Here is a 12,010-nt window from a genome sequence, read left to right on the forward strand (position 1 = left end):
CTTCAATCTTCGCATTAATCCTGACCAACTTCCTCGCTCTAAAAGAGAAGCACAATGTACAATGTTTTTTTTTTCCAGCTATTTGGTGGCACTGTGCATTACAAGATGTTCAGACCCTGCTGAACTATAAAGCACTATTATGTCCTGGTCTATCACATACGATCCCAGTTAGAAAGATAACATGAGTTCTCATGTGAAAAAAATCCATGAAGGAGTTCACAAGGCACTGTTGACCAATAAAGCTTCTTCTTTTCAACACAGAACCAGCTTTTCGTAACTTGTGATTTTAATATGCTTCCCTGTTTAAAAACGAATATTTTTTTAAAATGTCAAACTTTTTGAGACATTACGAGCAGATGAATGGTCTGCAAAAGCAGAAGTTAGTACAATGAACTAGAAATGTTGCTGGTTATAAATGGCATGCAAAAGGCTGGTATACTAGAGTGCATGTTGCAGCAACATAAAAACAAAAACCTCAAAAGATTACATACCCCTATGATTAAGTTCCCCATTCATCATTAGAAAGTAGCAAAGAGTGCAAAGAGAGTGGTTGCTGGGGTCCTAGAAGAGGTGGACATGGAGTACTTCCTTTGGGGGGGTCAATTTTAATGTTCAAATTAAAATGACAGAGTTTTGATATTGTTAAACTGACAAATATAAGGCAAATATTTCAAAATAAATGCTCAAGCACCAGAAAAAACCTGCTAAAATGAATAATGAACTAATGAGTACAGAAGTATTTGTCATCTATTTGCTTCAGAAGGGGGAGCGGTTTAAGATTTATAAACTGGTAATTTCACTAATTTACCAGCAAAGGGGGAGAAATCATATAGTTGTTTTAAATGTAAATATTTCATATGTGTCTGGTAAAACTGACACATTAAAGATCACAATGGCTTTGATATATTCACCCAACGTCCTATTGGCTTTATATATTTTTTTCAACATACAAATATCCATTCTTATGAATCTTAACTTTTAGTATAAAGGCACCTACGATGACGATTCCGATCAATTTCAGATCCACCATGATTTCTAAGTGTGAGAACTTGCAAAATAGCAGGGTGTTGAACTATTTATTTTCCTCACTGTATATATGTGCATATATGTATAATATAGTTTTTTTTTAAGAATAGGTTTTACCAAACTGGGACTTGATCTTGCCTGCATTCTAGAGGGCATCATTTAAAAAGCTCATGGAAGACCAGAAGAAAAAACATATGCTTTAACACAAACAGTTCTGTTTTGGACAGTGAACACCAACCACATTACTGGAAAGCCCATCACCTGCCTCTGGAGAGAGATAAGGAGAAGTAAGTCTTCTTTACTCAGTTGAAAGATTTGACCTCTGCCCAATAGAGAGCGTCTAGAACTATGGATGTAGAGTGAGGTATAACTGCTGCCCTTTATCTGAGCAGAAAGGACCACAGCAGTTCATTGCACCATTAAATTATTTAACATCCTATGTATAATATGATACTGATAATGTGATTGTTTCCAGAACATTAGCAAATATATAATCTGTATTCTATTTGCATCAATACAACCAAGACTAGGAAATGAAAACTGTCAAGGAACCATGAAAAAGGTTAACAATTCTAGAAATTATTAAAAAAAAAAGTTTAATTCAGTAGAAATGATACAAACTACAGCTGAAAGTTGAATTACAAAGTTGTTGTTTTTTCTTTGAACAAAATAATTTTGATCCACAAGAATTTGCTCCCAGAAGATGCATCTCATTAAAGTCCTCTAATAGAAAGGATTCATTATTTATCTCTTGCTTGAATGATGAATGTATTGTCAGTGACTGCCTCCTCTACAAGTGGAAGAGAAGACTTCTGCCCCTGAGTTCCCATGTCTGAAAACAAAGGTTGACGTGGATCTTCTACTTTACATCAGTGGGAGGTTCTGGAAGATCTCTAATCTCAGAAACAAACTCTAATGAAATCTTTGGGGATTTTAAAAGACAGATACATAAAGTAGGGCCTTATTGTGACATCATAAGTGATGTAATTTATCTGCAAAGAGAATTTGAAAATTGTGGCAGAAATCTTTTTTTTTTTTTTTTTTTTTTTTTTGACTCTTATTCAGATTTGGACCTGGAATTAAAGTCTGAGATTCTAACAAACCAGTATACTTTCATTTAAATGAATACCTTTATAGATTTAGCTAAACAGGTTAGAGTCATCCTGCTGATTTTGAAAAGTATTGTTTACAGTTATAGTTTTTTTTACAGGATTACTTCCCTCTAAATGCCAAATAAAAGCATCCCCAAAGCATAATGCTGCCCCTGCCACCACTATGTTTTGATAGTTGTTTTTTGTGGGCTTTCAGAACTTTTTTCTCCCACCTCTCAGATATCAGATACCTTCTGTTGGACTATCATGCAAATTAAAAAGAAACATTAGGTTCTTGGTTACGTAATATTACATAATTTTGGTTACATAATAATAAATTTTAATACATAAAAAGAATAATATGAATTGAAAATGTTGAAAAGTTTCACTGCAAATTAAATAATGCTAGCTACACTTATTTACTGACATTTTCAGTGACTACATGATGTAGTTGAAACAAATTTTTTTATGTTTGACTGTGAGTCATCCCTCCATTAGCTCATAAATGTTCAGTCACCCTGCTGGCCTTTTGGATATGATCAAAAATCATGTTTTTCCACTTAAAGCAAAGAATGTGCAACATCTTAATGCCAACCCAACCAATAAAAATGACTACTGAGTCATTTAAAGTTTAAAGTCTATTTGTTTAGAAAAAGCTTGTATTTTCTTATTTCATTTATGTTAAAAGCCAAGCCTTGACTATATTTGCATCCTATATTCTTGCAGGGGGGTTTTCATCCACCAGATGGCGCAAATTATTCACTTCATTATCTACAAAAATCATTTTATTGGCCATGTGAAACCTACTGATCTCTATTTATTAACTGGATTGTTGAAAGACTGAAAAAAATGAAGTCACCATCTTGGAAATCCCCACCCACACAAAGTCCCACATAAATATGACTCTAATGTAATTATCATAACAATGCAATACAATACATGTATAATACATGTACATCATCGATTTAGCACTTTTGGCACATCATCAGTTAGTGTGTATTTCTGTGTCCGTGTAATATTCTTTGTATCTGACTGCAGTATTATTATACTCTATTAACGCTCTATTTTTGTTGTGATGGATTTGTATAATGTTATATTACATGATTGATAGACCTCATAGACTTTTTTTCCAGCTTTTATTGCCATTACACTGTCACAAGTACAGAGCAACGACATTCACTCTGCATTTAACCCATCCCCTTTGGGGAGCAGTGGGCTGCCATTGTGCAGCGCCCGGAGAGCAGCGTGGGATTAAGGATCTTTTCTCAGGGACCCAGAGTGGCAGCAGGGGCGGATTTAGGAAATTTGGGACCCTATGCAAAGACCCATAGGGCCATCTGAACTGAAAAGACAACACATAAAACAGACCCATTATACAGATACAGACATTTTAACAGAATATACATACCTTATTTGTTCTACCTTTTAGCCCGCTCTTTTTATCCATTTTCTTGTCGTTTTTCCCTGTTTTCTTTTTCCTTTTCATATTGGCAATGTGTTCAGCTGACTTTTCATTCTGTCTCAAAAGGAATCAAAGATTTACCAATCACTAAGACCATTCTAACTTAGCTGATTGCTCCTTCCTGTGTTTCCAAAAAGGCGACAACAAAAGTAAATAACCCAGTCCTTCTTTTCACTATAGACAAGCCATAATCTGCTTATCTATTCTCCATTTTTCATTTAAATGAAATTATAGCTGCAGGAATCATGACAGCAGACAAGATAGGGGAGAGTTGGAGGCGGGGTTATGAATCCAGTTGCTCTGCAGAGTTCGGTGCTTTTATATGTTGTCGCCAAAGTCTCCAGCAACAGAAAAATGTTGCTAGATTTGGCGCTAAGCGCTTTTTCAAAATAAAGCGCTAGAGGGGGTCTGTAAAGTCCCCAAATATAGTGACAATAGTGCTAAGTATGTTTGGACCTTTCTGAACATGCACAGCAAATGGACTGATCCAATGTGGGGGACACTGAAGGGGACCCCCTGAGACACACTTAATATTATAAGCATTCTGATGGCATTTTAATGATAGGACTTTTATCAAAAACATTATTCATGTGCACAAATAAGTAATAACTGTATTAACCATACATGTAAAAGGACATTTTATGAGGTCCCTAGGAATTTGGCAACTGCCTAGTTTTGCCTAATGGTAAATCCGCCCCTGGTTGTGATCCAACTGTTTTATTTTATTTTATATATGCTTTTTTCTTTTACTTGCTTTTATTCCGCCTTTTATTTTTCTTTTATTTCATTATCGAATTCTTCTAAAGCACGTGGAATTGTCCATGTACTGAATTGGGCTATACAAATAAAATTGCCTTGCCTCGCCTGAGGACGTTGAAAATGTCGCGATTTAAATAATGGAATAATACTATTATTAGATCACACTTAAACATAATAGTGCCTTACATACAGTATTGTGTAAACCGGCCTCATTTGTAGATTGAAATTTGAAAAAAAAAATGCTGCATTCTGGCAATCTTCTAATCTCTTCCCTTGATACTGAACCTTCTCTGACCTGTATTAGAATGAAACAAGCTGTCCGACTGCATGTTTTTGTAGTTTTCTAAGCATTCCTGAAAGGTACATCAACTTAGTATGTAGAAGAAAGGGCACTGTTTCACAAAAAACACAACACATTGGATATAACTATCAGCAATGTAAGACTTTTCAAAGTTTGCAAAAAAAGGAGCTTAAATGATGAATATTTTGCACAAACAGTAGGTCTAAGCCCTCCCAATTATACAGCCACACAAACTAAGGTTTCAACCGATATAAAAACAGTTTCTCAGTCTTATTGATTAATTTGTTTAATTTCTCTTCACATTAAATTACAGTTAATCTTTTTTTATTCCTGCAAATAAACAATCCACATCTTTGTTTCTTGTACTTATTGGTATTCCTTTGTAAAAGACCAGAGAAAAATTATTTTATCAAGAAGCACTGTTTCTTGTGAGGTCCATCTCAAAATCGCTGAAAGCAGGATTAGAATTGCCAAATGTCATCTCTCGGTCCTTCTTCAGGTCCAGATGTCCACTTCGACTCTTGATCTAAACAGGACAGAACACAGAAGTTAAGGTTCTCATAAGAGTTTGAGTAGATTTAATCAGTGCAGCAGTACTCACTCTGCCTTTAAACATCTTAATAAAATAATAAAAGGTTGTGTCTTCCTTTTTTAATATTAGCCTTGGCTCCACTTTGAGCTTTCTTCCTCCTTGAATAACATGAACGGAGAAAAATTGAGAATCAAAAAAGCTTACTGAGCACTAAATGTTGGTCTTATTCTAATGGATTAATATATTTGCCTGTCAAGATGCTGACCACCAGTCCTACACCAATAGCTACTATAGTTCCCAGTGGACTGAAGTAAAGGTAGGACAGAGAGTAGAGGTCAGCTAGCAAAGGCCTGGGGATAGAAGAACATTTTGCACAAGTTTTAAGAGATAAAGTTGGACCAATATTGCAAGTTGGACACATCAACACTTTGAAACACCTACTTGACACTGTTGTGGACTGAAACCACTGCTGTGGCGTTCTGGAAAGGCAGAGTACTGGAAGTCCAATTTAAGCCAGGAGCAACGGTGAAGTTGCAGCCATCGGTGGACAATGGTAGAGGTCGGCTCATGTCAGGTGCTGGAGGATATATCTGAGCACCAATGCCAATCCACAGAGACAATGCCAGCCCTGAGACAAGGCCTGATAAAGCTCCCTGAAAGACAGAAGAGCGGGATAGCCTTTGTAAAATGAGAGGGTTAAAACAGGGTAGAGAAACCACAAGAAAGTGAGAATTCATATAAGATGCCGTTTAAGAAAATGCTTTCGACCAATGAGTTACTAGGACTCAAAACAGCCTCGATAGACTTACTTTAGAGTTGGCAAATGGACATAGGATTCCTAGTGTGAACAAGCCAAGTAAAGGACCTCCAATTATCCCAAAAATACTGATGGTTGCCTGTTTAGAGAACAGCATGTTTGCCTGATTGAATTCTTAACAAAAAACAGGCAACATTTATGGACATATTTGTTGACATAGTTACAACAAAGTAAGCTGCTTAAGGAGATTCACACCTGCAAAATTCCTCCCATAAGTGAGGCCAGCCCAGCCATCCCAATGCATAAAACCCCATAAAAAAGACCTGCAAGTGGCAATGGGAGAGCATTAGGATGTGTGCAAGAAACATTTCTGACAAAAAAGCAAAAGTTTTAAGCTAGTTAGTAATTCTACTCACTCATTCCTTTTGAGATCCAAGATAACTGCTTTTCCGAAAAGTTGCTGCACGGTCTGACAATGTCCTCCACTGTTACTGCTGCAAGGGCATTGACGCTAGAAGACACTGTGCTGAGGGTAGAAACAATCCCAAAAAAAGTTTTCAGGACAAACTCTTAAAAAGGAGGCAGTAATACCAGCTATTAACCTCAGAGATCCACTATAAGCCGCTGCAACAAACAGTCCTGGAAGGCCAGGATAGTCTCCTAAGATGTCCATCACCAAATACGGCATCAGCTAGGAAAGAAGGAAAACTTGGTTTAATACCAAACCTTTAGTGTTGTCTGACACCTCACATATGTGCACAAAGAAATTGGTGCATTTATGGATGTGTACCTGGTCAGGAGCCGAAATAAGTCCAGTGGTCCAGGGGTCACAACTTTTATAGACTGAGAAAAGACACAATCCTGCAAACACTGAGCTCAGCGAAATGGACCAAAGACCCAACAAGTTGATGTACAAGGAGCTAGAATGAAGAAAAGGGATCACATGAAAAGCTCTAACAACCTGCTACAGTGAACCCATGTATTCGGAGAGTACAGTAGGACTTACAGTCTGGCATGAGTCATGGTCTTGCAGGAGATGTATCTTTGAACCTGGGCTTGGTTGATTCCATAGACACTGAGCCAAATGAATGTCCCTCCGACAGACAGAGTCCAAAATGTGTGTCTCCTTAGTGGGTTTGGATCAAAGCTGATAAAAGGGGGAACAGATTAGCTTGGATTGTGGTGAATGGGCATAGTTTTGATCACGTGGTGTCAGCGGTGATTGGTAAAATCACCTGTTCTGTTCACCTGGTGTTTGTGTCAGAGAGTGGGTGATGGGGGATGTCTACATTTTGCTGACCGCTTTAAGTTTTGGAGATTATTGTTGCGCTTGATCACGGCTCCAACCTGATGATTTGTTTGTATGCTGCCTGCATGTTTTTTTGAAGATCAATAAAAGGATCTGAACAGCATATTGGACTGAACCTTTTTGAGCGCGTCAACAAGGATTCCCCTAATCAGCCGCTCGGCGACTTAGTTGTTTTGACTGTCGCCAACATGGATATTCCTAAAATCTATCTGCCAAGGTTGATGAGAACATTGTTCTGAAAAGTAAATGATGTTCCTTTTTTAAAGCTTATTTGTGGTCTTCAGTATTATCCGTTCTGCTCTTTGGCCACCAGTTGTAAAACTGGGTGTGTATTTTTTCAGATGATACTCTTGTTTATTTGAATACTCTATTAAAGGATACAATAGTATGTTGTTGAGAGTTTCAAAGTTTAATAATTACATATATTCAATTTCCCTAAATGTATAGGGGTCTAATTCAACTCATTAAAAAAAAAATTAACAAATTTGCCTTAATGATTACCTCCTAAACATCTTCAAAGCACTACAAACGAGCAAAACATTTGCTCTGGAAAGACATGCTGTAAACCATTTTAAAGAAGACCTCCTTGTAAACCATGGACTTGGACCTACCAGTAAGCCTTTAATTTCATTGTTTGAGGGTCTGTGAGTTCAATACCATCAACCTTCCTGGTTTTAGAGCGGTTTAAGGGTCACGGCTGAATAACTCAACGTGTGGATGGGTGTTTAGGCTATCTGAGACATAATCTTGGGTTTCTACTGCCGATGATCCCGATAAGCCGCTAAGCTAAAGAGAAGACCACAAAAAATGTGTCATCAATGGGGTAATTGCCAGGTTGGTGGATGATCCTTGTCAGTGACGTGCGGTGAGGTTCATAGCTGGTGAGGCACTGACGTCATCAGAATCAGATTTGCAAATAGATGCATAGATTGACAGCAGTTTACAGGTTATGTTTCACTTCTGCATCCTTACACATACAAACTGTAGCTCACAAAACACACATTTCCTTAAAAAACAAAACAAAATAAATGTTATTACTGTCTTACCTTTACTTATAAATGAATAGAAGTCCTCCTTATCTTCCTTCAGTTTTAAAAGTCTCTCTGTCTCAATGGAGATCACTGCCAGGGAAGAAAGCCTTCCTTGATCCGTCCTGTTCCTGCCTTATGTTTTCAGTCTCTTGAGCACCCCCTGCCATGAGGCAAGAGAACTGCCTGCCTCACCTCGAACTTGTTCTCTGCCGTTTATAATCGCTCATTACACGAAACACGTTACACAAACACAGTTGGTGACAAAAAGCTCTGTACATTATATACATAAGCCAAATTATTAGAAATAAGTTCACATATTACATTTGTTTAAACCATTTTATTGACGCCGTACAGCAACATGCTCTCTCCGCTTTGCAGCCAGCGCAGAGCCAGGGGTTGCGCAATCCAAGGTGAGGCAGAGCTCGCTGCTGCCTCACCGGCATCGCTTCCAAGCATTTGAATGGGAAAATAAGAAAATTCAGCGATTTTGAACAAATAAGAATCGAAATTGGTGAAGCTACATGAAAAATGAATATTTTTTAGTACAAACCACCGGATGAATATAACAATTTAAATTACTTTATGATTATATATTTTCTTTCTTTCCATGATGGCTGGTGAGGCACTGCCTCACCTGCCTCCCCTGACCGCACGTCACTGATCCTTGTGTAAAACCAGAAAATATCAACCACAAACCTGGTTAGCTGATATCTTTAAACTTTGGGTTTTATTCCCATAACATCAGCAAACCTCACATTGTACTGTACAAACACAAAGAAGAGGCTTATTTAAGGCATTTTTAGTACTTAGACTCATTTTAATATGACCTAGATACACATTTTTAGAGGTCCCCATGCATGTAATTAAATATTTGATAAAGATAAGACCCAGCAAAAGAGTTTGGCTTTTTTAAGTTTATTACACCATAAGTTTTATTGAATTTATTGATCTCACAGTGGAGAAGTTTAGCCGTTATATCAGGTCAAATACTCAAAAAGAGTTGTATTTATCCAGTTGTATTTATCCATACTGTAATACATAAGTTATTACAATGCACAGCCCATCACCTTTACCTGCTGAGCAATTAATCTCCCAGCTCACAGAAAAGTAACATAATTTGATATTTTCTGACACTCACTCTGTGAGATTCAGTCTTCCTCCATGCTGTGAGTCAGAGATGATGGGGAGGACTCCACCTTGTATGACTACACAGCGGATGATGACGGCGAGGAAGCCTGCAAGCATCACACCGAGCTACAGGGAGACAAAAAAACCCAAATCTGTATAATTTTTATGTTCTTGCAACTTTTCTGGGTTTAATTGAATTACAACCACATACTTCTAAAATAATCCTACCTGAATGACATCAGTCCACACAACTGCTTTTAGACCCCCCTTCAAAGTAAAAAGCACAAATAGATTTGTTTCTTAGCTGTGCAGCGACTTTGTAGCCTTTTGTTTCATATCGATTTGGATATTTCGTTACGCACCATCGTACAGTAAAATGTACAGACCACTCCAGTTGAAATGACAGCACCCCACAGATCCATACCAGTCACTGCAGTGGAGGGAGAGGGAAGCATTGAGTTTGTCCAGACAAAGCCAAGAAGGGTTAAGTGTTCTTTGAGGGATAATGACTCATAAATCTGACCACATACCTTGGTTTAAAGCAAGAGCCGGGGCATAGATGACAATCCCAGTATAGAGGATCTGTAACAAAAAAGGACAAATTCCCCAGCAGGAGTCAGATTTGTGCTCTTACCCACAGAATGAGCTGTAATTATGTGCTTACTGGCCCGATACTCACTGTCTGAACAATGAAGAGCATGGTTCCTAGCAGACGCGTCGCTCTGCTGAAACGCAGCTCCAGATACTTGATAGAAACAGACCCAAAAGGAAAAATAATTTGACTACATGGCCCTCACATTTACCTTTCCAGGCCTGGCACAGATAATCCCTAGATTACATTTAACTCTGTGGTCCGACTGTTTTATTCTTTTTACTACCTGCTTATATCATGCTTTTATCTTTACTTACTTTTATCTTTCTTCTATTTCATGGTTTTCATGTGAAGCACTTTGAGTTGTCTTTACTGAACTATGCAATATAGTAAACTTACCTTGCCTTGTCTTGCCTTGCAAGTCATGTTTGGTAAAGGCAGATTTGGTCATGTCGGCTGGATGTTGTCTGAATGTTGTGGTATTTCATTAACTAAGCTCTATAATCGTGTATTTTGTTTGTTTTTTATTGCTTTTATTCTGCTTTTCTGTGGTCTAATTGCTTTATTTGTTTTACAAATGTTTTTGCTTTTATTTTTCGTCTATATTATTATATAATTCATGTAAAACACTTTGAATTGTCCATGTACTGAATACAAATTGCCTTGCCTTGCCTTACCTATTTGGAAATAAAATATCCAGCTGATCTAAGCTTTGATTTTGAAATATAAGAGTAAACAGTTCTTGAGTTGATGCCCTATTTGGGCTGTCAAGACGATGGGAGAGTATGAATATATTGGAAGTTTTAGTTTAAGTTTACCTAGAAGTTGGTGCGTAGATATGAAAATGAGATTGTGTTCTAATACAATAAAATAAAAAACCTACAGACTTCTTATAGGGGAAAAGCCTGCTGAAGACCTGAGTAGTTTACTTGGCTTAGAAAATTAACCCACTTGACACATGGACTAACTGCATCAATTTGCGAAACCAGACTGACCTCATAGGTGCTTGTGATGCCCAGCTTGTAGAAAACTGGGAGAAAGACTTCAGAGGTGATCAGCATTGTGAATACATAAGAGACAGCATAAAATCCGATGCTGGCCCCGTAGCGATAAACCTGCACAGGATTTTTGATCTACTGTTAAAGTTGCACAGATGATGCAGATGATTCTATTCATCCGTCTATCTTACCTCAGCTGGGTTTGCCAAGACAGTGATGGCTGACATGAAGCTGGCAGTGAGGGACATAGCAACAGGCAGGGCGGTCAGCCTGCGACCCCCTGTCAGGAAGTCCCCCGAGCTTCTCTGGCTCCTGTCGGTCCAGGCGTAGTAGACCCCAACAGCAGCAGAAACCAGCAGCATGAGAGCAAAAACCACATAATCTGCTACAGCAAAGGAACCGACCACAGAGTTTCCTGACATTTCTGGTTGAAGAAGCCTTTTCTCTTTCTTAAATATTCTGTCTGGAAAGCAACCTAGACTCTCCCATGTGTTTAATTGTTAGAAACAGGCAGCCTTCTGTGAATAAATGGAAGTCCTGGCACATCACCTGCTCACTCAACACTGAGCTGAGGGCAGGACCACAGACCGAAACCTTTTATGTTAGTGGGTGTATGTGTTTATGTGTGTGAGGGGGAGTGAAAAAGAGTTCATGTGTTACCTTCAGGACAAGAAATATCTGTGACATTAAATGTCATTATAAAAACAAAGGTAAAATAATTATCTAAACCTTTAGACCTGGATCTTGTAGTATTTTTGTAGTTAGTTTGACCAAGAACCTGGCTATGGATATAAAGCAATTGTGCTTTTTCAGCAATTTTCTTTTAACATTGTGTAAGAAATTCCTTCTTTGTAATGTCTTATCCAATGTAACAGACCGCAGTGTACCCAGCGGCGGCTGATAAGGAACCCACCTCCAGGATTTAGATGAAAAAGGTGCTTGAGTAAACTTTGATTTCTACTGATACACTCACGGCAGGACAACAATGTTGTAGAATGTGCAAAACTTTTGTATGATTTTTGTG

General features: G+C 38.0%; 1 protein-coding gene across 2 annotated transcripts; it reads right to left on the reverse strand.

Moving 5' to 3' along the window:
• Positions 1-4,909: 4,909 nt before the first annotated feature.
• Positions 4,910-11,554, reverse strand: slc5a8 (solute carrier family 5 member 8). 2 transcript variants are annotated; one of them, XM_038287203.1, is made up of 17 exons: positions 11,178-11,554; positions 10,984-11,103; positions 10,076-10,141; positions 9,927-9,978; positions 9,759-9,826; positions 9,625-9,663; positions 9,407-9,522; positions 6,935-7,075; positions 6,719-6,848; positions 6,531-6,619; positions 6,345-6,454; positions 6,184-6,251; positions 5,981-6,067; positions 5,613-5,824; positions 5,421-5,521; positions 5,241-5,329; positions 4,910-5,165 (listed from the first exon to the last, which is right to left on the reverse strand). In XM_038287203.1, the coding sequence occupies exons 1-17, from the start codon at positions 11,406-11,408 to the stop codon at positions 5,049-5,051; spliced, it is 1,836 nt and encodes a 611-aa protein (XP_038143131.1). In that variant the 5' UTR covers positions 11,409-11,554; the 3' UTR covers positions 4,910-5,048. The 2 variants fall into 2 exon arrangements, with proteins under 2 accessions (XP_038143131.1, XP_038143132.1); XM_038287204.1 differs by lacking the exons at positions 5,241-5,329; positions 5,421-5,521.
• Between the last annotated feature and the right edge of the window lie 456 nt (positions 11,555-12,010).

The sequence above is a fragment of the Cyprinodon tularosa genome, unplaced genomic scaffold (genome assembly GCF_016077235.1).
Source record: "Cyprinodon tularosa strain WSP-4 unplaced genomic scaffold, ASM1607723v1 ctg237, whole genome shotgun sequence".
In the NCBI taxonomy this organism is placed as follows: domain Eukaryota; kingdom Metazoa; phylum Chordata; class Actinopteri; order Cyprinodontiformes; family Cyprinodontidae; genus Cyprinodon; species Cyprinodon tularosa.